This window comes from Ursus arctos, unplaced genomic scaffold, assembly GCF_023065955.2.
Source record: "Ursus arctos isolate Adak ecotype North America unplaced genomic scaffold, UrsArc2.0 scaffold_22, whole genome shotgun sequence".
NCBI lineage: Eukaryota > Metazoa > Chordata > Mammalia > Carnivora > Ursidae > Ursus > Ursus arctos.
The window spans coordinates 9,295,790-9,319,824 of NW_026622897.1; the positions used below are offsets into that span (position 1 = coordinate 9,295,790).

At 44.0% G+C, this 24,035-nt stretch overlaps 1 protein-coding gene and 1 long non-coding RNA gene across 17 annotated transcripts in view; both read left to right on the forward strand.

Moving 5' to 3' along the window:
• Positions 1-12,598, forward strand: part of LOC123001400 (uncharacterized) — a 37,339-nt gene extending 24,741 nt beyond the window's left edge. Inside the window, exons 2-4 of the long non-coding RNA XR_006410251.3 lie at positions 9,947-10,326; positions 11,522-11,688; positions 11,980-12,598. This is a non-coding gene — a long non-coding RNA (uncharacterized LOC123001400). The remainder of the gene's footprint in view (positions 1-9,946; positions 10,327-11,521; positions 11,689-11,979) is intronic.
• A 5,834-nt stretch (positions 12,599-18,432) lies between these two features.
• NCAM1 (neural cell adhesion molecule 1) overlaps positions 18,433-24,035 on the forward strand; it is a 292,392-nt gene continuing 286,789 nt past the window's right edge. For 15 of the 16 annotated variants that reach the window (XM_044386647.3, XM_048217424.2, XM_057316955.1 and 12 more), the window contains exon 1: positions 18,437-18,824. In XM_044386647.3, coding sequence (XP_044242582.1) covers positions 18,773-18,824 — 52 coding nt within the window. In that variant the 5' untranslated portion in view covers positions 18,437-18,772. Of the gene's footprint in view, positions 18,825-24,035 lie in introns of all 16 variants that reach the window. The other variant, XM_026505739.4, reaches the window with a different exon arrangement.

A 24,035-nucleotide genomic window follows, 5' to 3' on the forward strand; every position in this document is an offset into this window, starting at 1 on the left:
GTAATGCAAAGCCAAACAATCCAATTTTTTTAAATGGCCACAAGCCTGGAATAGTAACTTCGTAAAGAATGTTCTATGAATGGCCAATAAGCACATGAAAAGATGCTGAAACCACTGGTCATCAGAGACATGCAGGTTGAAATCACCGCGAGTTACCATTTCACATCCATTAAAATGGCTAGAATCCTGTGGCGCCTGGTTGGCTCAGTCAGTTAAGAGTCTGACACTTGATTTCAGCTCAGGGCATGATCTCAGGGTCCTGAATCAGGCCCCGTTTCAGACTCAACCCTCAGTGGGGAATCTGCTTGAGATTATCGCTCTCCCTCTTCTTCTGCCCCTCCCCCTGCTCACATGCTCTCTCTTTCTCTCCCTCTCTCAAATAAATAAATAAATCTTAAAAGAAAAAGAAAAAAGGCTAGAATCCAAAGTACTGATAATACCAAAGTCAGGGAAGGATGTGGAGCTCCTGGAACTCTCATCCAGTGATGGTAGGGATCTGAAATGGTACAACTTCTTAGGAAAACAGTTTGGCAATTTCTTTTTTTTTTTTTTATTTTTTTATTTAAATTCAATTTAGTTAATATATACTGTATTATTTGTTTCAGTGGTAGAATCTAGTGATTCATCAATTGCATATAACACCCAGTGCTCATTACATCAAGTGCCCTCCCAAATGCCTATCACCAAATTACCCCATCCCCCCACCCACCTCCCTTCCAGCAACCCCCAGTTTGTTTCCTATAGCTGAGAGTCTCTTACAGTTTGCCTCCCTGTTTTTATCTTCTTTTATTTTTTCTTCCTTTTCCCTATGTTCATCTGTTTTGTTTCTTAAATTCTACATATGAGTGAGATCATATGGTATTTGTCTTTCTCTGACTGACTTATTTCACTTAACATAATACCCTCTAGTTCCATCCACATCATTGCAAATGGCAAGATTTCATCCCTTTTTATGGCTGAGTAATATTCCATTAAATGTATGTGTGTATATATGTATATATATGTCTGTTTGTGTATGATATATATATCATACACACACCACATCTTCTTTATCCATTCATCTGTCGATGGACATCTGGGCTCTTTCCATAGTTTGACTATTGTTGATAGTGCTGCTATAAACATTGAGGTACACTGATAGTGTTGCTGTAAACATTGGGCCCCTTTGAATCGCTGTTTGTGTCTTTGGGTAAATACCTACTAGTGCAATTGCTGGGTTGTAGGGTAGATCTATTTTTAACTTTTTGAGGAACCTCCATACTGTTTTCCAAAGTGGCTGCACCAGTTTGCATTCCCACCAACAGTGTTAAGCGGGTTCCCCTTTCTCTACATCCTCGCCAACATCTGTTTTTTCCTGAGTTGTTAGTTTTAGCATTTCTGACTGGTATAAGGTTTTTCTCGTGGTTTTGACTTGCATTTCCCTGATGCTGAGTGATATGGAACATTTTTTCATGTGTCTGTTGGCCATTTGGATGTCTTTGGAGAATTTGTCTATTCATGTCTTCTGCCCCTTTCTTGACTGGATTGTTTGTTTTTTGGGTGTTGAGTTTGATAAGTTCTTTATAAATTTGGGACACTAGCCCTTTATCTGATATGTCATTTGCAAATATCTTCTCCCATTCTGTAGATTGCCTTTTAGTTTTGTTGACTGTTTCAATTTGGCAATTTCTTAATAAATTAAGCATACTTCTACCCTATGACCCACCAATTGCTAGGTATTAACCTAAGAGAAATGAAAATATATATCCACAAAAATCCTTGTACAATAATGTTCGTAATAGCTTTATTCATAATAGCTAAAAATAGGAAAGTTTGGGTATCCAGCAACAGAGGAAGGGATGAAAAAATGGTGATGTATCCATGCAGTGGAACACTGCTTTCGATGAATACAGCACAGTATTGTAAATGTAATTTCTCTTCCTTGTGATTTTCTTATAAAAAATTCTTTTACTCTGGCTTCCTTTATTGTAACAATACAGTATATAATACATATATAAGATACACATTAATCAGTTATTCATGTTATTGGTAAGGCTTCGGGTCATGAGGCTGTTAGTAGTTAAGTGTTTAGGGAGTCAAACGTTACATGTGGATTTTGGTACCCCTAACCCCCACATTGTTCAAGGGTCAACTGTAATTTCATGTATATCAAGTATAGACAAACTATACTATTATATTAACAGAAGTCAGAACAGTGATTGTCTCTACTTGGAAGAAGTAGGAAGACTCTTGACCAGAAAGGGACACCTTTTACTGAGTGAAAGAAATGTTCTCTCTGTTAAATGTAGTGGTGGTTATCCAGGTGTCTACATTTCTCAAAACTTAAAATCTGTACATTTTATTGTATGTAAATCCTGCATCACTTTAAATAAAGACTTTTTTTTTTCTCTCAAAGCACAACTCTTGCTAACCAAAACTTTGGCTTTCAAAGCTATTGATTTGTGCTCTGATTTTAAAAATAAAATATTCAGAAAATAAGTTGTTTTTTTGTTGTTCAAGATTGTACATGCCTCCCAAAGATAGCTGGTATGAAAAGCTATTACTAGAGGGGCAGTAGTCAGGCTGGGGTTAGGTGTACATGGGAGCACGGAGGTGGTGGAAAGTCAGTGTGTCACTGATGTGACCAGTGTGATAAGACGTGATCTGCTCACAGCCTAGTAGGAGAGACAGATCATAAAAATGCAAACAAATAAGTAATGTGTAATTTTAACTTCTGCTAAGTGCTATGACTGACATAAATAGGTGCAATAATAAAGAATAATTTTGGAGGGAAGACTACTTAAATAGAAGTACTTCTCTGATGATAGGATTGTGATTTTCTTCTCATTAGCAGTTCATATATTCTTGCTTTTTTGTATGCTTATTAATTTTTAATTGGATGGTAGTTGTGAATTTTATTTTGTTGGGTTCAAGATATTTTTGTATTCCTGCAGCCATTCTTAAGCTTTGTTCTGAGATACAGTAAAGTTACTTGGAAACATCTTGATCCTTTTGTTTCTTGCTTTTAAGCTTCCTTAAGTGAGGCCAGAGTAATATTTTGTCTAGGACTAATTGTGTTCCACTTCTGAGGCAAAATGCTTTTGAGTAGGCTACTCAAAGCCTGCTCAATGCCCCAATAATTATGAGGTTTCCCACTCTGGCTAGTGGGAAAAGAGACGATTCATGGTCCTGTGTGATCTCCAGTGATCGTTCCCTCATTATGAGTGCCTTTGGGGGGCTATTCCTAGCCTCGGACAATTTCCTCACATGTATGAACTGATTAGTACTTGGCTGAGTACGTGATGGGACCCTCTACAGATGACCAGAGTTGTCTGCCATACACTTTCTCTTCTCCTATAATTTGTTCTAAGAACCCTAGCTCCTTTGGCCTCCCTGGACTTCCTGCTGTGTCTCCTCAACTCCTCTATGTCCTCCCGACATAGAAAGCAGTGGGGAGGAAGCTGGGATATTGGAGGGCTTCTTGCTTTTGTTTCCTATCACACAGGGATCACTGTCCTGAGTTTCTTGATGTCTAATGTCTTAAAAATAATAGTTTCATATATTTTGTCCAGTTTTTAATGGTTTCTGACGGGAAAGCAAATTTAATCACTATTACTGCATCTTAGATAAAAGCATTCCAATATATATTTTTAAAGACTACTTTGCTCTGTGAAGAATAAACCAGAGGGCAAGTTATTTCTCTCAACATCAGATTTGTCTGTTTCTTAACCAGCAAAATATAGGCAATATTGGTAAAGTTGACCTCATAGTGCTATTGTGGAAATTAAATGAGATAATACATATGGTGTGTAAAGAAGATTAATTGCACCTTTTCTCCATGGTGTAAATATGATAAATAATTTAAAGAATATCCATTTTATATCCCCAGATATTAGTACTCAATGAATGTTTGTTGTTGAAAATCCAACCTGCTTGTAAGATGGCAAAACACTCTACCCAACAATGACATCAAGATGTCAAGTCAAAAAGAATTGGTTAAAAAAACAATGGCAGCATATGAATGCCTATTACTCTGATAAATTCTTACAAGAGGGGCCCACCAGAGATGGAAGAATCCCTAGGGAATTGTGACGAGGCTAAGGGGATCAAACCCAAAGGTACCTTTCACAAAAGTTTGCTTGTAGGCTCAAAAGATCTCTGTTGGACAGTCCAGCCATCCTGGAGCCACCTATGGTGAAAACATTAGCAGAAATGATGTTTGTTTATTATTTCTTCAGAGTCTCTAGAACAAAACTGCTCTAAGAGAAACACATTTAAAGACACAGCTGTCTATTGTCAGAACAGGGAAAAAAGAGAGAGATTGTCTGAATTTTAAAATCAGAGTCTTAGGTTTTTATAGTTCTTGAATATATGAGCACACATGAATCCTCTTCTTTTTTATACATGAGAATTGATTCCCAATTCTCCTTGTCCTGCTTGAACAAATGACTAAAAGAAACCCCCCTTCATGTCCAGCCACCCTGCAGGAAAGGCCTGCTCTGATCTAAGGCTGTATCACTTCCAACATTAGCAATCTTGAGCCAACTAAGATAAGCAGTTATTAAACAGTTTATCAACTAGTTTCCAAGAGGCTTCCCTTTGCTGTTTATGTTGGAAAGTCGTTTCTGGGACCTCAGATTATATTTACTCTAAGCTGTGTTTGAGGTCAGAGCCCTTACTGAGCCAACGTAGCTTACTGTGAGTTTTCACATCTAGGAGAGCTCGTTTGGGGTACATTTTCATTTTTTAAACAGAAATGAGTGATTAGCAAATCCCACAATGAGGTAAGTCCCCAGCTCAGTCCCCTAAATGTTTACTAGCTACTTTTTGGCTGCTGGAATACTTATCATAATAAGGAAAACCTTAATCAAATCAGCAAAGGTTTTCAATTGCAGGATTTAGTTTCCCTCTTCTGAATTCATTCTGGCTGTCTCCATCAGCCCTCGTATCTGGATGCAAAGAACAAGGGAAGGGAATAACCCCCTCCTTTTTTTTTTTGCAGTGAAAGAGAAAGTTACAAATAATGACAAGTTTTTCTAGCTTTAGAATTCAACAGCTTAGCTAATAAAAATGAGCATATTGTTGTGTCTCTAGCCAAAGTGATCTAATTCCCAGAAAATAGTTGATCATATCTGCTGAACTGGTCCCACTCCCTGCTATATTTTCTATTTCAATCCTCACTTTGTTCATGAAATAGCAGTGATGATTTAGAGTGACATGCTGTTGCTATGGAATCTTATTTCTCTCTGCTTTTAGTCTATTGAGGACTTGTGAGCTCTTAAAGGTCTTTGCATGAGTAATTGCTCCAACGCCCTAAAGCACCCGTGGGCTGGGCAGCTGTTCAAACCCAAACTCAAACCAGGGATGGTGACAGAGTCAAAGGTTGGGGTTAGACGGTGCGACACATAAAATAAAAACCAGGCAAATATGTAAGTCATGGCCTGTTACTTTATCTGGGAGGATTTTAATGATTTGAGCCTTACCGCAGTGGTTAGGAAAGGTTTTAGCCCCAGCATTACAGTTGTTCATGATTTATTCCATGTCTGGTACTCGGCATTCCTCCTCTTGCCTGATTTTCATAGGGGTAAGATTGATCTTCTTGTAACCTGGCATCTCATATCCCTACATCTAAAGAAGAGGTTCAGCTCCCTTGCCCTAATGCCTCGCTGTCTCCTCACTGAGGGATTCATAGCAGTTCACTAGGATGTCATCTCCATGAGGACAGGGACACTGTCTATCTAGCACTCTCCATGGGGACCTAATATGTAATAGATGATCAATCAATATTTGGTTGAATGGCTTAATAGAATTATAGAAGCTTATTATTGAAAGGGAGCTAAGCACTGCTGATTCTACTTTCCAGCCACTTGAGGTGTCTCTCCCACAAAATGATGACAGTTGGACTTGTATCTTCTGGAGCCCATGCAACCATGAGAGCCCCCCCCCCCCCCACTACTTAGAAGGCATTCCATTGCATTCAGAAGTTTTATCTTACATAGAATCGCAACTTATCTTTGTGTGTCTTCCCTCCTTAATACTTGTCCTTCCTTCTAGAGCGACTCTCTCTTTTCCCCGCCAATGTTTCAGATAGCAAGAGATGGCCGTACAATTCCCCATGGAGTCTGGACAGGGTAGAGCAGAGTATAGATGCTACATCGGTGTCACCTATAAAACCAGGAAGGAGCTCTTCTCTTAGAGAACAGCTGATTTTTAGGATGGTGTTCAGACCTACCAGTTTTAAAGACTGCATGATACTAATGGAGTAATTAGGATTCATTATACTGCAAGAGGTTACTGGAACTTGGGGGGAAAAATCTCCATTTTAATTTGGCCTGACACAAAGCTTTGAGGGACCCAGAATCTCAAGGAACTATATGTTAATTTTTGATCAGGTAAAGGCCTTCGAATTGAAACTTTAATTAATTAATCATACAGCTGTTTTTTTAATTGAGTATCTACTCTGTACCATCACTTAATTTTCTTATGTTAAGGCTAAACTACTAATCACTAAGATCTATGAAGTGCTAAGTGCTCTGCAAATGTTATCACACCAAATTCTCATAACAAACCTATGAAGAAGGTTGTATTATTATCCTCGTTCATATAAGTGGAAGTTTAGTTTCAGTGAGGGTAACTAGTCCAAGGTCACCAGCACGAATGTCACAGGGTCAGACTTCAAACTCAGGTCTGTCTGACACTAAAGTGTTCTTAACCTCCAGCCCATATATTTCTAATGAGAAATAAATTCTTGTGGGGAAAAAGAAACCCGAGGTTCAATTTGTTTTCATGTACCTTACAGTGCCTTATACACAATCAATACTCAATAAGTATGTGTTGAATGAATAAACACATTTGGTGAGGCTGGACCACGCATCAAAGCATGATCCACGGCTTAACACTTTTGCCTCAGACTTCATCTCTGTGAAATGAGGGAATTGGGCTCAATGATCTCCAGGCTTCCTCCCCGTCTTAGGAATGCATGCTGCTGGTCTAGGAATGAGGATGAAGTGGCGTTTAATAGCCCAGACAAGAAGGACGAGCATGGCGTGAGGAGCATCCCGACCCAGCGCTGCATTCTTGTGAACAGAATGTTCCCTCTGCCCAAAACACCCTTTCCCCACTTGCTCACTTGGCAAATGTCCAATGGTCAGCTCCACCAGTTTGCCCCCTGTGCAGCTGTCCTTGACTCTTCCTCAGCACTCCCTGCCCTACACACATGTATGCATGTGTGTGTGCGCGTGCGCGTGTGCGCGCGCGTGCGCGCGCACACACACACGCACGCACACACACACACACACACACACACACACACAGTTATTTCCTCCTCAGGGGCCCCCAACTACACTGTGCATGATTTGTGGTTATTTGAGTGTGGGTCTGTCTCTCCATCCTCACTCCACAGACTGTGAGCTTCTTAAAAACAAATACTGCCTCCTATTCAGGTCCAGGCCCCGTCATAGAGCCTGGCATGTAAGCAAGCCTTCAATCAATGGTTTTTGAGGGGCTGAATGAATTAGCAGGCCATGTGTAGAGGGAGCAAAAGGGAAACAATTTGACCTTACTAGAGAATTCATGCCAGAAAACAGTGAGAAATTAGCTCACTAAGATAGGGGGGAGGCTGGGCTGGAAGTCCAGGAAGGGGTGTTGAGGCTTGGTGCCCCAGGCGACACCGCTGTATCATGTTTACATAGGGAAGTGACGGTAAAAAGAAGAATTATATCAGGAAGATTAGTGTAGATACAGTTTCTCATTAAAAAAATGAGTAAAAGTAATGAACTTGCTTTCTTCCTTAGCATGCTCTAAATACATTCATATCTCATTTATTATATCTGACATTTACGTGCATAAAAAACACAGAATAGTCTCATTTAGAGGTGTCTTCTTTATTTTATTTTAAGTAAATAAATTTTTAACAAATTACTAACACAGTAAACAAACATCTTACCTAGAATAAACCAAGTTCGCATAAGTCCAAACAGTTGTTCATTGCATATGTAGCACCTAGCTCAGCGCCTGGCACGTATTGAGTGTTCAATTAATATTCGCTGAATGTCAAGTTGATACTGCACGGTGGTTGCATTCATTCTGGTTGTTTGCACAAATGGAAGATAACAGCAAGTCCCCAGATCTAAATATGGTGATTATTTTAGAAGATTAAAAGATTAAAAAATAATTAAAGATTGAAAGATCTCTAGCACTTGTGTTTGGAATATAGAACATATATGTATATTTATATCAATATGTTTGTGTTTTTAATGCTCTGAGCTGTAAAATAATATTAAAATAAGTGCATATGAGAGAGTACATCTGAAATGACTACAGTAGATGGTGGCTCAGAAAAGTATTCATCACCAGCCAGACAACCTACATCCGGTACAAGCAAGTGAATGGGTGACGTTTCTTTAAAAGCCAAACAAGTCCTTTTATGCTGGTGCATCTTAGAGAGGCTGGCCCTGGAAAACAACCCAGTCACTTCGAGTCCATTGGTGATGGTAGTTTGGCCATGTTTATCCAGGTGGTAGGCCATATTACCATATAATTGCATCATTTTGCAATCTTGGGATTTAAACTCACAAGCAATTTCAGAATGCAAAAATTTCTCACTAACTTAAGAGCAGAAGGGCATACATGCATGTCTCCATGTGTGTGTGCACGCTTGTGTGTGTGTGTGTGTGTGTGTGTGCGTGTGTGTGTTTCAAAATGATGAGGGCCCAGGAGGGCTCTTCTCTGATATTTGGGATCTGATTTCCTCAGTGACTAAGCATGATGGTATTAGACAAATAATATGTGATGTTGCCTAATGTAGTGCATAATGATCTCATTTAGACCACCTATGAATCAACATTTATGCCTAGGAAAGTTTGAGGTTTTATCTTGAGTCCCACATTTTTATAAGGATTTTCACAATTGTACGGCTCTGCTGATGGCTTATCTCTGTCTGTGGGGGGGGGGGCTATGCAGTCCTCCAAAGCTTGTCTTTCTTATGCATATTTATCACTTTACAATTTATAGCTAATTGCTAGGATATTATTTCAGAAATAAGTGGAAATCAACCACAGTTTCCTGTGCTTTCATCTACAGCGAATGTGTATGGGAAATGAAGGACTAAGGAGAGGTGGCAGGCTCTCTCTTTATTTTCGGAAACCTGGTCATAACATAAATTTTAGCCAGAAATTGGATATTACAGAACAGGACTTTGAATAACGTTCTAGTTATGAAAACCCTAAAAGATCTCATGATAGCAGGGCCTCATTTCTTGTGTGCATTCTACAAATGCTTGTAAATTTGGTAGGTGTATTTGAATTGTGTCAAAAGGATCCCATTCCTCACTGATGTTCATGTATATTTCAAGGATAACTTATCTTAATTCCTGATTTTGATCTTCCACTGGTAGTGGCTTCTACCTCTCTGGATTTATGTTTCCCTGCCCCTAGCCCCTTCAAAAGTAGTTAATCTTCCAGGCTAGTGTCAAGTAGACTGTAGTGAAAAAGAACTCGGGCTTTAGAACCTGTGAATGTTCATCGGGTTGCTCATTAAGTATTTGATTCTCATGCAAGGCGCAGATTTCCACCTCCCTGCCGCCCTGAAGGTAGGGATGTTCTCATGACTAGTTTTGTTCAAGGGCTCAGGCCCTTGGACAAATTATAGAACTTCTTCCACCGCCTCAGAGAGTCATATGAATATTAGAAGTATGTGAGCAATGTGGTTAGCCTGGAGAATGTGTGTAAGAATATTTATCTCCTTGGTCTTTCCCCTTCTTCCTTTACCTGGGAGGAGGGAGCTAGTACCCTGTTTATCACCTGATTGTGTCATGGAGAAGAATATAGAATGGAATATAGAGGGTGCTTGAATAAATAAGTGAATGCATAAAAATGGATGTGCTTAGAGAGTGACTTATTCAAGAGATCTGTTAGCCATCATTCTGCAATATGAACATTCTTTAATTTTGCACATTTCCTCACATCAGGCTTTCCAAGACACAGACAAGGAGACAGGCTGGATGAGGAGGAGAGGACACAGTTCTGGGATTTTGACTGCGACTCAGCCTAAGTGACCCTGGACTGAGTGGGACAGTTTGTAGCCTCCCGAGAGAGGTGACAGTGGCCCACTGACCTCCACATCATCCAAAGCTCTTCTGGAGTCCCGAGCCCTGTTTGGAGCATCACACCGGAGAGGAACATTAACGCACTGGAACACACACAAGTGGCGGGTGAGGGGAGCAAGAATGAAGGCAGCTCAAGATGCTGAGAAGTCAGGAAGAGCTGTTTCCCGCTGTCAAGTCCTTGTGCTGTTGTAAAGTGAACTTAACACAGAAACTATTTTGTTCTCAGTACTTTAGTGCACAAAGTGAGTAAAAATTTTGCCATCCGATCAACTAGAGGCTATACTATGACCCAGGGACATGGCACATGGCATTTTTCATAAGAGTGGTAACATCTTCACTCACTTGCTTAAAAACCATAGAGGGAAAAGCGAACCTGAAATTATCTAGCAAACAGGAAGATAGAAAATCGGGGATATGGAATTTTGCCCCCCCCCATTTCATCATAGGCAAAGGCAGAAGGGAACAAGCTTTAGAAAGGAGGAAAAGAAGGCTGGCCGCAGGGGAAGAGAGGAGGGAGTTATGAGCCGTGCAGCCAGGGACCAGGACAGACCTCTTCTGCAGGCGTCTGCTGTGCCAGAGCCTGGAGGAAGCACTGAGATACCAGAGGGAAGCTACTATAGAGGTGGGCTTGGTGCCAGGGTGCCAGAGCTTCACAGACAAAACCAGGATGGAACTGATAAGAAAATAGAATCTTCTCAGTTAATTAAGGATAGAAGGATCAGAACAAGAAAAATTGGTTTCAAAGGCTGGCCTGAGATCTTGAGACCAAAGGCTCTGTGTAAGATATCTTAAGATGAAATTTGACTTTACTAGTTAGCCTACAATTGTCTCCACTGTATACTTTGTTCCCTGAGTAACTCTCACATGGTGGAAAGGTAGCTTTTACCACATTCAAGACAAGTGGTCCAGAAAGAAGTTACTAAAGATGTTTATTCATGAATCCCACCATAAGCATTGAACACCTGTTATGTGCCAGGCAATGAGCTAGGTACGGGTGATACAGAAATTAAAATGGAAGTCTGTGTCATAAAGGCTGTCACAGGCTAGTGAGGGAATGGATTCAGAAATAGGTAATTAGACTCTAATGTAACAGGTCAGTAGCAATGATGGAGGTGGGCCCAAAGGATTCTGGAAGCATCTGGGAAGAGCACTAGCCCAGGGGAAATGAGGAGCGAGAGGTAGGAAGGTCAGGGAAGAGATGACCTTAAGAGCGAGTAGTAAAGGATGAACAGAAGTCATCCAGGCGGCCAGCAGGAGCCCAGCAGGATGGTGCGTGTGGTTACTCAGGTCCGCAAGGGGGCAAAGCAAGAGGGAGGAGGGGAGACTGGGGAGGGCCCTTAATGGGCCTTGGACTTCTTTGAGGAAAACAGGGAGCCAATAAAAAGGATTTTCTGTGGAAAAGTGACACTTTCAGCTCTTCACAACTATTCTTTTTAGGAGGGACTTGCATGGCTCTGGAGGTGGAGGAAGGTGGATCTGAAGGAGGTGAGCAGAGGCAGGAAGATCAGCCAGAGGCTGTGGCTGCAGCTCACAGGAGATGTGACGGGGGCCAATCTGCAGCCACGGAGCTGGCAAGAGATCCTGGACCAAAGCCCCAGAATGAAGTGAGCCTCGAGTCCTTTCTTGGTTTGTTTATTGATCCCATTCTTTTAACAAACATCTGGAGTGACATTTATGGTGGGGTAGGGAGATGGGGGAGGGGCAGCTCCGACCAGAGGTCTGGTGTTTGTCACATTTTCTCCCCTGCTCAGAGAGGCACTGAGTGGAATCTTCCTTTTTGATTACTCCTTTGCTGATGCAAGGATAGATGATGGTTGAGGGGAACCTCATGTCCTGGAATATGCCGGCTCACTCCATGGTTCTTGCTGATGCAACAGAAAATTTCTCTTTCAAAGACAGTGGCTGGAATGAGTGCTGTGTCTCCTCAAAGCTCCCAGGAGTTCTCAGGCCCTCAGGCACCCACGGGGCAGAGGAGAAAGGATAACCGTGGCTGCCAGTCTTCCAAAGGTGAGCATAGGGGTCATTTAAACCCATACTGACTTCAAGCTCAGAGTTCTTTCGGTTACTGTAACTAGTGTTAAGGGGATTGTGTTTCCTCAGTGTGGACCAAGAGAGATGTGACGCGGTGGCTGGGTCAAGGAGGGAAACACTTTGGTTCTTCTGGCAAAGAAGTGGTGGTAGTGGTGGTGGTAACGGGGTGAATGCCTTCGCCGTCCATAATGAATGCTTGCCATCTGAGTCTCCCTTTCCCTAATTTGTCTCTCACTTCCCAAGGTGCTTGTGCTTAGAAGAGAAGGTGCCACCAGTGGGCACAGGCTCCACAGATGGGCCCCCCTGGCTCTGGTGGTACACGTGAGCCTAGAGGGACCTACATTTAGTGTTGGCTCTGCCCAGTAGGCTCTATTCCTTGGTGCTGGGGTTGATCCCTGACGGCATTTTGTGGTGTGACCAAGGGAAGCAGTACAACCACAGAATATACAAAGGTGTAGAGGGTAAGAGGATGGGCAGAATTAAACTGGAGAAATGAAGATAATAGGGAGAGAAGGGATATATTTCTTTCCTCTTACCCAAGTATTGATGCCACTGAATCTACTGGAGCATTAGTTGTCTACAACTACCCTGGCAGTTACTCGGGAAGGGCAGTGGTGTTCTAGCTCACACCTTAAAATAAGGCCAATTTCTACTTGTGAATAGCTAATCATTGAGTGCTGCACTTCTGTGCCCTGATCAGTCCCCAAATGTCTTTCTATTATCACAGAAGCTCAAAGAAGGAATGAGTAGAGAGTCTATTATTATTGTTATAGCTAACATTCATTAGACACTCACTTGGAGCCCAGCGTACAAATCTGTTCTTGTCAGTGCTGCTAATGAGCCTCCTATCCCCAGAGCTGGTGGACACTCTTCTCCGTCCTCATTTCACTTGGCTTCTCAGCAGCACTCATCAGTGACACATCCTGCCTTTTGACAAGTCTCTCCTGTCTTGGTCCCGAGACTCGGCTCTCTCCTGGCTGGGCTCCTCCCTGTCCTGCCTCCTCTCAGTCTGTTTGCTTGTTCTGCTTTCTGCACCCGAACTCCTGAAACTCCCTCTCTTCTCGCTTCATGTTTTTTTGGCTAGGCAGTTTCATCCCTTTGCACGGCTTTAGATGACCTGAATGCTAATGGCTCCAGAATTTGGATCTCTTGGTAAGATCTCTCTCTTCTGACTTCCGTACTCACGTCTGAGCACTGACTTGGCATCTCCATGCGTGTCCCACAGGTGCATATAACTTGTCCAAAATCCAACTCTTGATTCCCCTCGTCTCCGAACAAATTCTCCCAGTATGGTTGGCATTTTGACTTCTCTCTGCTCCTCACATCCGTCAGCATGTTTGGCCAATTTCATCTCCATTCATCTCCATCTCCTGCTCCCACCCCTGCCCGCCTCCATCATCTCCTCCTTGGATTCCTACAGTGGTTTCTGAGCTCCCCACACACATCCCTGTCTCCCTATAAGCCATTCTCCACACAGCAGTCAGAGTGGTTATTAAAATGTGTAAAACAACTCATGTCACTCTGCTGCTGAAAGTCCTCCAGGGGCTTTCTTTGAACTTAAAATAAAATACAAACTCCTTACTTTAGCCTTCAGGGTGGCTCATGTGTGCTGCTTCTCTTCTGTCCCTCCTCTCTTTGCTCTTTCTGTCCCAACCACTCACATGCTATTAGCTGCTAGCAGCAGCCGTTTTTCCTGACCTCAAGGTCTTTGCACATTCCTGGAATGCACCTCCACTTGTTCTTTCCATGCCTGGCTACTTCTCATGCTTTAGGTGGCAATGTACCTGTCACCTGTCCTCAGGGAAGCCTTCCTTGATCTCAAATAGATCTCTGCTGTCATTCTTTATAAAAAAATCCTGTTTATTTCTTTCACGATTCTAATTACAGTTTATAATGGTTTTAGTCTCTTTTTTTGGTTATTTGTCTTCTTGATAAGCCTTGTAAACATGGGTGTTCTGTTCACCTTTTTTTATCCCCCACCACTAACACAGTGTGTGTGATAAGTGCCCAGTATGTACCTGGTGAATGAGAGAGTGTCAGGCCTGCACTCAGCCCTCTGTGTACGTTATTCTAATTAATGTTCATAAGAAGTCTGAAAGGTAGATACTGCTCTAGTCACATCTTATGAGCAAGAAAAACAAGGTTTACAGGTGTGAAATAATTTGCCCAAATCCACAGAGCCTATAGGTGAAGAAGCAGGATTTGCACTTGAAATGTCCAACTGCAGGACCTGAGAGCTCACCCCCTTGGCTTCCTTGCTGCTGGGGTGTGCAGGGGGTTGTGTATGAGGGAGAAAGGAAGTTATTAGGTCTCCAACATTAGCTCAGTCATACTCTGATTTATAAGATCCTGATAGAGATCTTGGCTCCTTTCTCCAGTCTGCTAAATCACCTGTTTCAGAGTTTTTTTTTTTTTTTTTTTAATGCACAAAAGGGAGTTCAGCAGCCTGGGGTCTGAGTTCAGTTTGGAGCCAAGAAACCATTTTAACCCATCTTGCCCTTGCTAGCTCACTGTAAGTCCCCTAAGCTGGCCACACATTGCATGGCCTGGTTCTTGTGATTGGATCCTGCTTCATCTCTCCATATCTACTGCTCCCCCAAATGGACACTCTGTAATAGATAGTTCCTTGTGACTCAGTTTCCACAGCTGTGGCGCGAGATGCCTAAGGCATATTTATCTCCAAGATGTCTGCATGGTTCCAACACGAGCCCAAAGAACAACTCTGGGCAGATTAGAAAACAGCATCCCTCAATCTCTACCAAAATGCCAATGACCTTTTTATTGTAGAAAGAGAAAAAGTCATGCTAAAATTCATGTGGATTCTCAAGAGATCCTGAATAGCCAAAATAATCTTGAAAAAGAAGAACAAATGGAGGTCGCACATTTCCTGATTTAAAAACTTGCTGCAAAGCTATGATAATCAAAACAATGTGGTATTGGCACAAAGACAGACTATAGATCCATGAAATAGACCAGAGAGCCCAGAAGTAAGCTCTTGCATGTATGATCAAGCGATTTTTGGCCAGAATTTTTTCCCGGAATGCATTTTGCCCATGCCAAATGAGAGATACAGCTCCTGGGATATCTATGGGCGCTGTGATCATGCCTGGGGTCTCCTTTTCAGTGCCAACAGGGAAGAAACCCTACATGGGGAAGAATGTAGAGGGAGCACTTTGCTCTAGACCTCCTCCATTTTTCAAGAAGTCTAATGTAAACCCTAAGGTTGTGGTGGTGGTGAGAGGGGCTTAGCAATGGATGTAATGTACTTTATCACCTAACACAAAAATCCTCATACTGAAAGAGAAGAAAAGAAAATCTCCTTTCAAGCCTCCTTCTCCCTCAAGCTTGCCTTCCTGTCTTTGTTCCTCGAATGAGTGGTCTGCACTCCTCCCTGCTTCTCCCTCCTAGACAAGCCACCCTTTCGTTCCTGGGACAGTCATGTCTTCCTTTCCACGATTCCATTTGGCTCTCTCAGAGACTGCTAACGACTTTCCAACAGTAAAATCCAGGGAACTTTTAAATCATCATCTTATTTGTTTCAATTTTCTATCTCTCTGACCACATTTTCACTGCTCTTAGCTTGTGTGTTCTCTTTAGCACATGTCACCACAAGCATTCTAGATACTTATCAGTTTACTTCTATCTTCCCCATAAGAATGTAAGAATGGAGGCAAAGATTCTATTTTGCCCACTGTTATATCCCCAGTGTCTAGAGCAGTGCCAGGCACTTAGTTGATATTTAGTATTTGTTGAATGAATGAATGGAACTTTGACATCTTCCTCTGCCTTAGACCCCAATCTTCAGAAAGTTCTTCAGTTCTGCTGTTTTTGTCTTAAAAGTATTTCTCAAATCTGTGCCTCTATTGGCTTTATTTCCCACCACACTGCCTTAGATTAGGACCTGTCACCCCTTGCTCTGCTGCCATTGTAGCCCATTTTCTGCTTTACCAAGGAAGCTCCCTTTCTAAAGCACAGTCCCTAGTGGCTCCTTCCTCAGCTTCCCCCACTGGATGTTCACACGGATAGATGCTCATTACTGTGTGTCTGACAGTCTGGGACACCTGGGACTCCTTCTGGGAAAAGACGTCAGGGGAGGTCCACAGTTTCGTCCCATTTCAAAGTGAGACATGCAGAGCTCACAGAGGTAGGCATCGAGTGGAAAAAGGACAAATTGGAGACAAGGGGTGGATCCTGTTAAAAGAACACAGGAGAGACACATGCAGTGTGGACTGCAATGACTGTGGGGTAGAATTCTAGAATGAGTCATTACAACAGAGATCAACAGCCACACAGGGCAGGGAGGGGCTAGAGAGAAAGAGAGAGAAAAGAAACTCAATCATGCTGAAGTCAGATAGGATTTCTACACCTGCCTACGTTAAAAAGCTAAAAATAGGGACATTTGGGGAGAAAAAATAGTGAGGAATCTTTTCATTCTACTGACACGGGCTATAAGAAGGGAGGTTTGCTGAGAAGGGTGTGTCTCTCACTCTTGGTAAAATTAGAATTAGGAAAATTTTATTTTGGGTTATCCCAGCCTTCACTTTTTTTCCTTTTTCCTTCAGACTTGTTCTCTCAGTATTTCTGGCTACCAAAATCTCTTTTTTAGGAAAGAGTCTAATACATTGGATTAATGTTATGTGTTATAGAAGTAATTTTACATGTTAGTAAAAGCTCATATCTGAAGGTAAAGATGCTTAAATACAGTCACCGTTAAATAAATCTATACAGTCCACTACATCTAGCACAGGACTAAAAAAAACAGTGGTTTTCCAATATATATTTATAGAAAGATGTTCAAAAAGCATTACTTATATGATCAAACTTTGGAAACCATCTAAATACCCAACAAGGGGGAAAGCACTGAGGAACTATTGATATATAGAAATATTACACTGCTATAAAAAATTTAGAAAACCTTTTCAACAGCCTGGGAAAATGCTTATAATGAAATGTTAGGGAAGATAAACAAGATTCCAATTGCTACTATAAAATGTCAACTCTAAAAATTATGTGCGTATACAAAAGACAGGAAATCCATGGATATCTGTGGAATCTGGGTTTTGGGGGTATTTTTAGTTCCTTCTTTCTACTTTTCTGTATTTTCGAATTACTTATAACTGGTATGGAATAAATATTTTAAAAATAGCATTGGGAAGATTGATTTGGGAGAGGGAGTGTGTTTTAGGGGTCCCAGAAGTCACAACGTGTTGGTCAGTGGCCCTCTTGGTCTAACACAAGGGAGGAGACGGGGAGGAGATACCAGCCTGTCTGGTAATGGAGGTTGGCTGTCTGGGCAGTAGAGGATGGGTTTTAAAGAGTAGTGCAGCAGGGGAGAGTCTGACCTTTAAAGAAAAAGGGAGTGAGTACTTGGTAATACCGGTGCATTGGTGCTTTGAACGTGGCAGCCTTCCTCTGGGAAGGTGTCACTGTGCTGGGCTAATAGGCTATTCCAGCATCTAGAACGTTTTGTGCTCCTGATTCTTCCTCTGCTTTTGTTCCTTAAACACTCAAGCCGTGCTCAGGTGCTGAGACATGTTTATTTTCCCCTTGCTCCCCCACCCTCTTCTGTGTAAAATACGGCTGTAAGATTAACTGAAAGCCTTCGTGTGTACCTCAGTGACATCCTACATTATTATCCTTAAGAACTGACGTTCTGTGCCATTTTAAGAAAAAATTATCTAATATCTTGCCTGTAAAGACCTAGGTAAATGGCTCAGTGATCTTCATAAAGGGACCACAGATTTCAGCATTCATAAACAAGGAAACATTTCCTTCAGTTGTTTCTGGAAATTCCTTCTAAACGTCTGCCTTTTCTTCCAACTTAAGTAGCTTCCTACCTCCTTCCCCTGAGATCTGTTGCCACTCTGTGGGAGAGTAAACTTCATAGTCAGTTTCAAACAAACAAACAAACAACCAACCAAAACCAAAACCAAAGCAAAACCCTGCAACAGCAATCTATCTCCATCCCTCTCCAAATTTCTAATTTCCTGCACTTAAAAAAATATATATCCTAGGCTATACTTGTGTTTCAAGGATCTTAGGATCTAAATGGAGATTCGACAACTTTGAAAACCTAACCAAACCTAAGATTTTGTTTTTATTATTTACTAGTTATTAAAATATCCGCCCTCCCGATTAAGGAAGGCTGGATGGCAGGAGGGACCGCGGAGGCGTGGGGGAGAAGTGTGAAAAGAAGAAATCCCAGCTCTGCCTGGAAGATTGCGTGTGAAAGAGCCCGACTCCTCCGGCAGCTCCAGGCCGCGTTTTGCAGGCGGCCGCATCTGCCTCCCCTGTCTCTCTTACCTCCTTGATGTTCGGCACTATTTGTGGCCGGCGTGGTGGAAGGACACAGTGAGGTTCTCACCCCCGCCCCCCGCCCCCCGCTCCCATCCCCAGTTCCATCAAAGCGAACCCGGGCCAGCGCAAGGATCTCCGAGTTGCGAGTGTGCTGAGGCTGGGACTGTCACTCATTCTCCGATCAGCGCGTGAACGCAGCTCGGCAGCCGCTGGCAGGAAACAATTCTGCAAAAATAATCATACTCAGCCTGGCAATTGTCTGCCCCTAGGTCTGTTGCTCTGCCGCCGTCCACACTCTCTGCAAGGGGGGAGCACAGAATTTACGGCGGCAAGAACATCCCTCCCAGCCAGCAGATTACAATGCTGCGAACTAAGGATCTCATCTGGACTTTGTTTTTCCTGGGAACTGCAGGTACATTTTGAAATTATGATTATTCTCAGACTGATGTACTGATTGCCCCCTCCCCCCTCCTTCTCCCCCGAGGACACTGTTATTTGGGGTGGCTTTACGTGCAATGCTAAGGGTGGTCATTGTCGTTGAGCTGAGGAAGGAGCGCACCGCCCTTGCTGCCCCGCGGAACCCCGCGCTCTCCCAGGCTGCGCCGGACCCGGGCTGCCTCCCAGCGCCCCGAGCGCCCGCCGCGCCTCCAGCGCCCGCCCTTCCCACTTTGTGTGCCGGTGGCTCGGGGCGCGGAGCTGCCAGCTCCCTGGGACGCTCTCGGGAACGCTACGGCCGCGCGGATGCTAGGCAGCGCTACTTCCCGAAGCGGGCGGCGGGGCGAGGGTGCCGCGGCTCCGCGGTGCCGCCGCGCGGGCTCGGGTTCCACGGGGAAGGGGCTTGTCAGCCCCGGCCCCGCGAAGAGTGAACAATAAGGCCGGGGCAGCCGCCCCATCGTTATTTCCCCGGGTGTAATAAAGTGGGGCTCGCCGCCTTCGCGCCCAGCCCCCCCCTCCCCGCCCAGACTGAATAACGGTTTGCAAAACGGGGCGAAATGGGCAGAATCTCAGGGCTGTATGGCCGTTGTTGCACCCCCGTCGATATGACGTTAGTTTTTCATTTGCCAAATTGCTGGTTACTTGCAAAGCCTGCTCTCGGCCGGGAGCACGGAGGGATGGGAGGGCCGAGCGCCGCGTTTTGACAGGAGGAAGTGCGGAGGGGCGGAGGGCGAGGAGGGCGTGATCGGGCTGCCTGGTGTGTGTGCGCGTGTGTGCGCGCGTGTGCCTTCACACGCACCACGAGCCCCGTGTTGCACGGTGCGCGAGAAGAATGGCAGGTAGCCGCCCGCAACACCTCACCCCAGCCTCCTTTCTTTGGGCGAGGTTCCTGATCCTTGCAAAGTGCGAACAATAGGGAGCTGAGGGGAAGACAGTCGAGGGATGCTGTCGCGGGTGGCGGGGGCTGTGCCGCCGCCCAGAAAACCTCGGCGCCCGGGAGGTTCATTTCATTTGGTGTATTTCTATCCCGGCCTCCCTGGAAGATTCTTCAGTGCGTGCCCACCCTCCTCTCCAGCTGCTCTCCCCTCCCCACCCAACCCCACCCAGGGATTTGCGCTCTGGCGTGGACTGTCGGGAAGGGGGAAGAAAGGGAGCAGGGGCCGCAGAGAGCTGGGTGGGGTGGGCGGACATTCCGGGCGGGGGGCGTGTGCTGGGAAGCACCGGGAAAACCCGGGCGGAGGGGGCTGTGTGTCGCGGCCGCCACTGCCAGGTGCCGCCGCGGGTGCTGCCCTAGACGGCCGATTCCGGGTGGGGAGCGCTCGGGGCGGGCCCTCCCCGGGCGGCACCGGAGCAGCCCCGGCCGCCGCCTCCAGCCAACTCGGGTCCCTCTCCCATGGCGACCAATCAGAGCGAGGCTGGCTGGGCGGGAAGCCGCGAGAGGCTTTTATTGCGGCGCGGGTGGCGGCCCGGAGCTGCCAGGACCGTCTCCCGGTGTTCCAGCCTAACGGTCTCGCTCACCCGCGCCAGGAGAAACCCCGCCCCGTGGCCGGCCCCACACTCCAAAGGAAGATGGAGTCCAGGTGTCCCCGGGAGGTCCCGCCCGCCCGTGCTCGCCCACTCGTGCCTCTCTCGCGCAGACCCGAGGCGTCCCTCCCCCTAGCACGCACACTCTGCCCGCGTCGTCCCGGCCCGAGCGCGTCGCCTGGGAGGGCGCCGAGGCTGGGCGCACCGACGCGCGTGCGCCGAGAGGCCGGCTGCGGGCCGGGGGCGAAGCTGAGGGCGGGGCCTCAGGGGGGTGAGCCCCCTCCCCCCGCCCGCCCGCCCCCAGCGGCGGGCTAGCCCTAGTCAGCAGGTCGGTGGGTCCCGCCGCCACCTGGCTGGGGCCGCCCCGGGCATGTCCTTTTCCGTCTTGCCGGCGGGGGCTCCGCGGGCGACCTGCCCTCCAGGGGCTGTGCGTTTCTGGAACCTCCTCCTCTCTAGGTGGGGGCGTGGCCTGGGAGACCTGATCTTTGGGGTCTTCGGGGGATTGCTGGCCTACCTTTCCACCACGATGATGGGTGTAATCTTCTGTGTTCGGATTTGAAGGCAGGCGCAGGCTGGTACCCGCCCAGGTTGTCCGGGATTGGGATCTGGTGGCTGCCCAGGCAAGGGTGGCATCCTGACCAGTGTTCCGTGGGAGGAAAGCGGCCTCAGTTCTGGTACTGGGACCGTGAGGATGGGGCACGGCAGAACGTGAAACGCATACATGGTTGCTTAACAAAAGAAAGGAGTTGAACGGTTTTCCAAAGAGAAATAATTTTTCGTTGAAGTATTGATAATACCATAGTTTTAAAAAATTGAAGACTTCAAGTCAAAGGGTCAGGGTAAAAATAAAAACAATATTATATATACACTCATACATGTATATGGGTATTCATAGTAATAATAATTATTACTATAATTATAATAGTAATAATTATTATTTTGGCCTCAAATGTTATATCATCTCCAGGGACAATGGTAGTTCAGTCCGCGCTCCACACAGTGCGTATGAAAATTTAGATACAAGGTATGCTAACCTTATTAACACAAAACCAATCAGGTCTGCAGCCCCTCTCATTTTAGTGTTTTTTGCTCTTTAAGAATAAAGTGCAAGGTTGTATAATTACATAGCAAAATTGAGTCTATCCTAACAGCAATTTTGGGTGTTTTGTGGAAAAATTATTTGAATGATCTGGAATGATTAAGTCATATGTTTCTTTGACAATTTTACAGTCCTCTGCCAGTTTTACTTGCCAGAGTAAAGGAATGAATAGGACTGGTTTTCTAACAAGGTAGCACTGGATTAAGAACAAAGGGCACCTTTGCCACCTTACAAAAGCCAGCTAGCTTGTATATAAGTATATATAATACTCCTCACTAAATGAGTTATCAAGAGGTGTTTCAGCCAAGTGTGCCGTGAGTACAGCAATGCTGAGCTGTATTTTTTCTGTTGATTTTCATTTAAGACCAAAAATCTGTGTTTCTGAGCAAAGCTGTAGGTGAAGGTAATATGGTCGTATTGAAGACTGGGGAAAACCTTTCCCGACTCTATCCCAAGACCAAAGAGTTAATTTTCTTTCAGTAAATATTAGCATATGTTAAAATACTGAAAATAACTCAGAATTTATTTAAATTCAACAGAGTTAAACACAAAGAGAATATAATCCGGATATTGTGGAAGTGTGGCCTGTCCTTTATTTAATAGTTTTTGAATTACTGTTCCGGCTGTGTAGGTTCCAAAGATCTACCAATCACGCTGTTTTCATTAGTCCAAAAATTCACATGTTTTTTAAAGTCAGTTTTTCAAGAAGCTTCCCCTTTCTTCCCCCAGCAGCTTGAACTTGATGACATTTACCCAGGGTTTATTTTATAAAAATAATACTGGAATATCAGAAAATAGCAAGGCATATTCTTGTTCAATAAAGAAGGTTCATCCAAGTCTCTATGGTAATTGATTAAGGATTTGTTGAGTTAACTGGTGACTATTTTTTGAGCTTGATAGTACAAGAATTAAGACAGTAATTGTTTGCAAAAATACTCCCAAACCCAAAAATTATATATGGGTGTGCTATTCGCAAGGGCTGTGGGTGCAATTAGTCGCATGGAGACGCACAAACTGAATTTTGCATAGCACTTCTCTTTTGAATACATTCATCATTAATTGACTACCTCAGATCAGTAATATGTAATTTAATGTAAGTAATCTGTATCTATATTTTTCTGTCACAGGGAACAAGGTCTTAATTGCCTTTCAAAATAAATAGCACCATTTTCTCATTCAAAACCTAATCTTTAGGCATGACAGATGTTTTTGTTTGCTACAGAACTCAGTTTCTTAAATTATAGACAACGTCTTGTAAACTTTACACATCTTGAAATATGGACTTCGGAATTTCTGATCCAACCACTTAAATTTTTTAAGGTGACAAAGCCTTTCTTTAAAATCGGTTTGATGAATTCCCCATATTTACGTCTTCAATGTTAAGGAACTGTGGCTGCAGTCCAGACAGAAAGTGACTTCAGTGCTACTGGCAGACCTCCAGAGATATCTTACAGACAGTCCTTCCTGTCTTCCTGTGAAATAAGTGATTGACTACCTGTTGCTAAAGAACAGTTTGAACTTTCCCTGCCAATCTTGGGTTTGTGGTAATGGAGAGCAGAACCAATGGGCAGGGAGGGGAGAGGAAGGGGCTGCACCTGCCACCATCAGTCTTCTGGGAACAGACAGCCTGAGAGGAGACAAAGGCATTCGAAAAAGGCTCTCCAGTACTTTTGAAGTATTGAGTTTTGGAGCACACAAATGTTTTATGGTGTCAAGATAAATATTTCAATGTAGCTTCCATAACTGATAATTCCTCAATTTAGTGATCTAACAAATATATAGGCTAAGAAACATCTGGAACTTTAATAGAGATGGCAGCAAATTAATAGCGTTTTACTAGTCCTAAAAATGGGTTACAAATAAGACAAAATTGGAACCATGAATCAACTGGGTATGTAGTCATAATGACTACTTGACTTTTGAATTAAAAAAGACTTAGTAGTTAAGGTTCCTTTAGTTAAAAAAGAAGAAATGAGTAAAATTCAGAAGAGCATTTTATACGTGTCTTAAAATAGTAGGTCTCTGAGTAATGCTGTAAGAGACAGTCTCTTTGCAAGAGGAAGATGTCCAGGGACCCCTCTGAATCCTAAGAATTAGATGTCTACAAGGCTCAGAGTTTTTACCCTGAGGAAACAACCCTAGTAAGCCTGTTATCAGTAATACAGGTGGATGTGCTCACTGCTGTAGGGCAGTAAAATCCAGAAGTCCATCTGAAGGTCACAGTCATGTCACCTTTAGCCCTTTCCGTTATTAATATTAACTCTTGGTGCCAAACCTTAAAACCATTTGCTGATGTAAAGGGATGTAAATGATTTGGCGTTGCCAGTCGTGCCATTATGCCCTTTCATTTCACGGTGTTGAAATGTTGTCTCTCAGTTGAAGATGCTCATTAGGAGCTTTGCCTTTTGATGTTGGTCTGGGCGCCAAATGGCAGCCTTTCAGGCAGTTTCAATACATTACAGTTAAGACGCTTTTAGGCCGTGTCTGCACGCAGCCACGGAGTTAACTGTTTTCAGTTAGGATGACACTCTTCTCCCCTCCCGCAGTGTTCATTTAGCTTCTAAG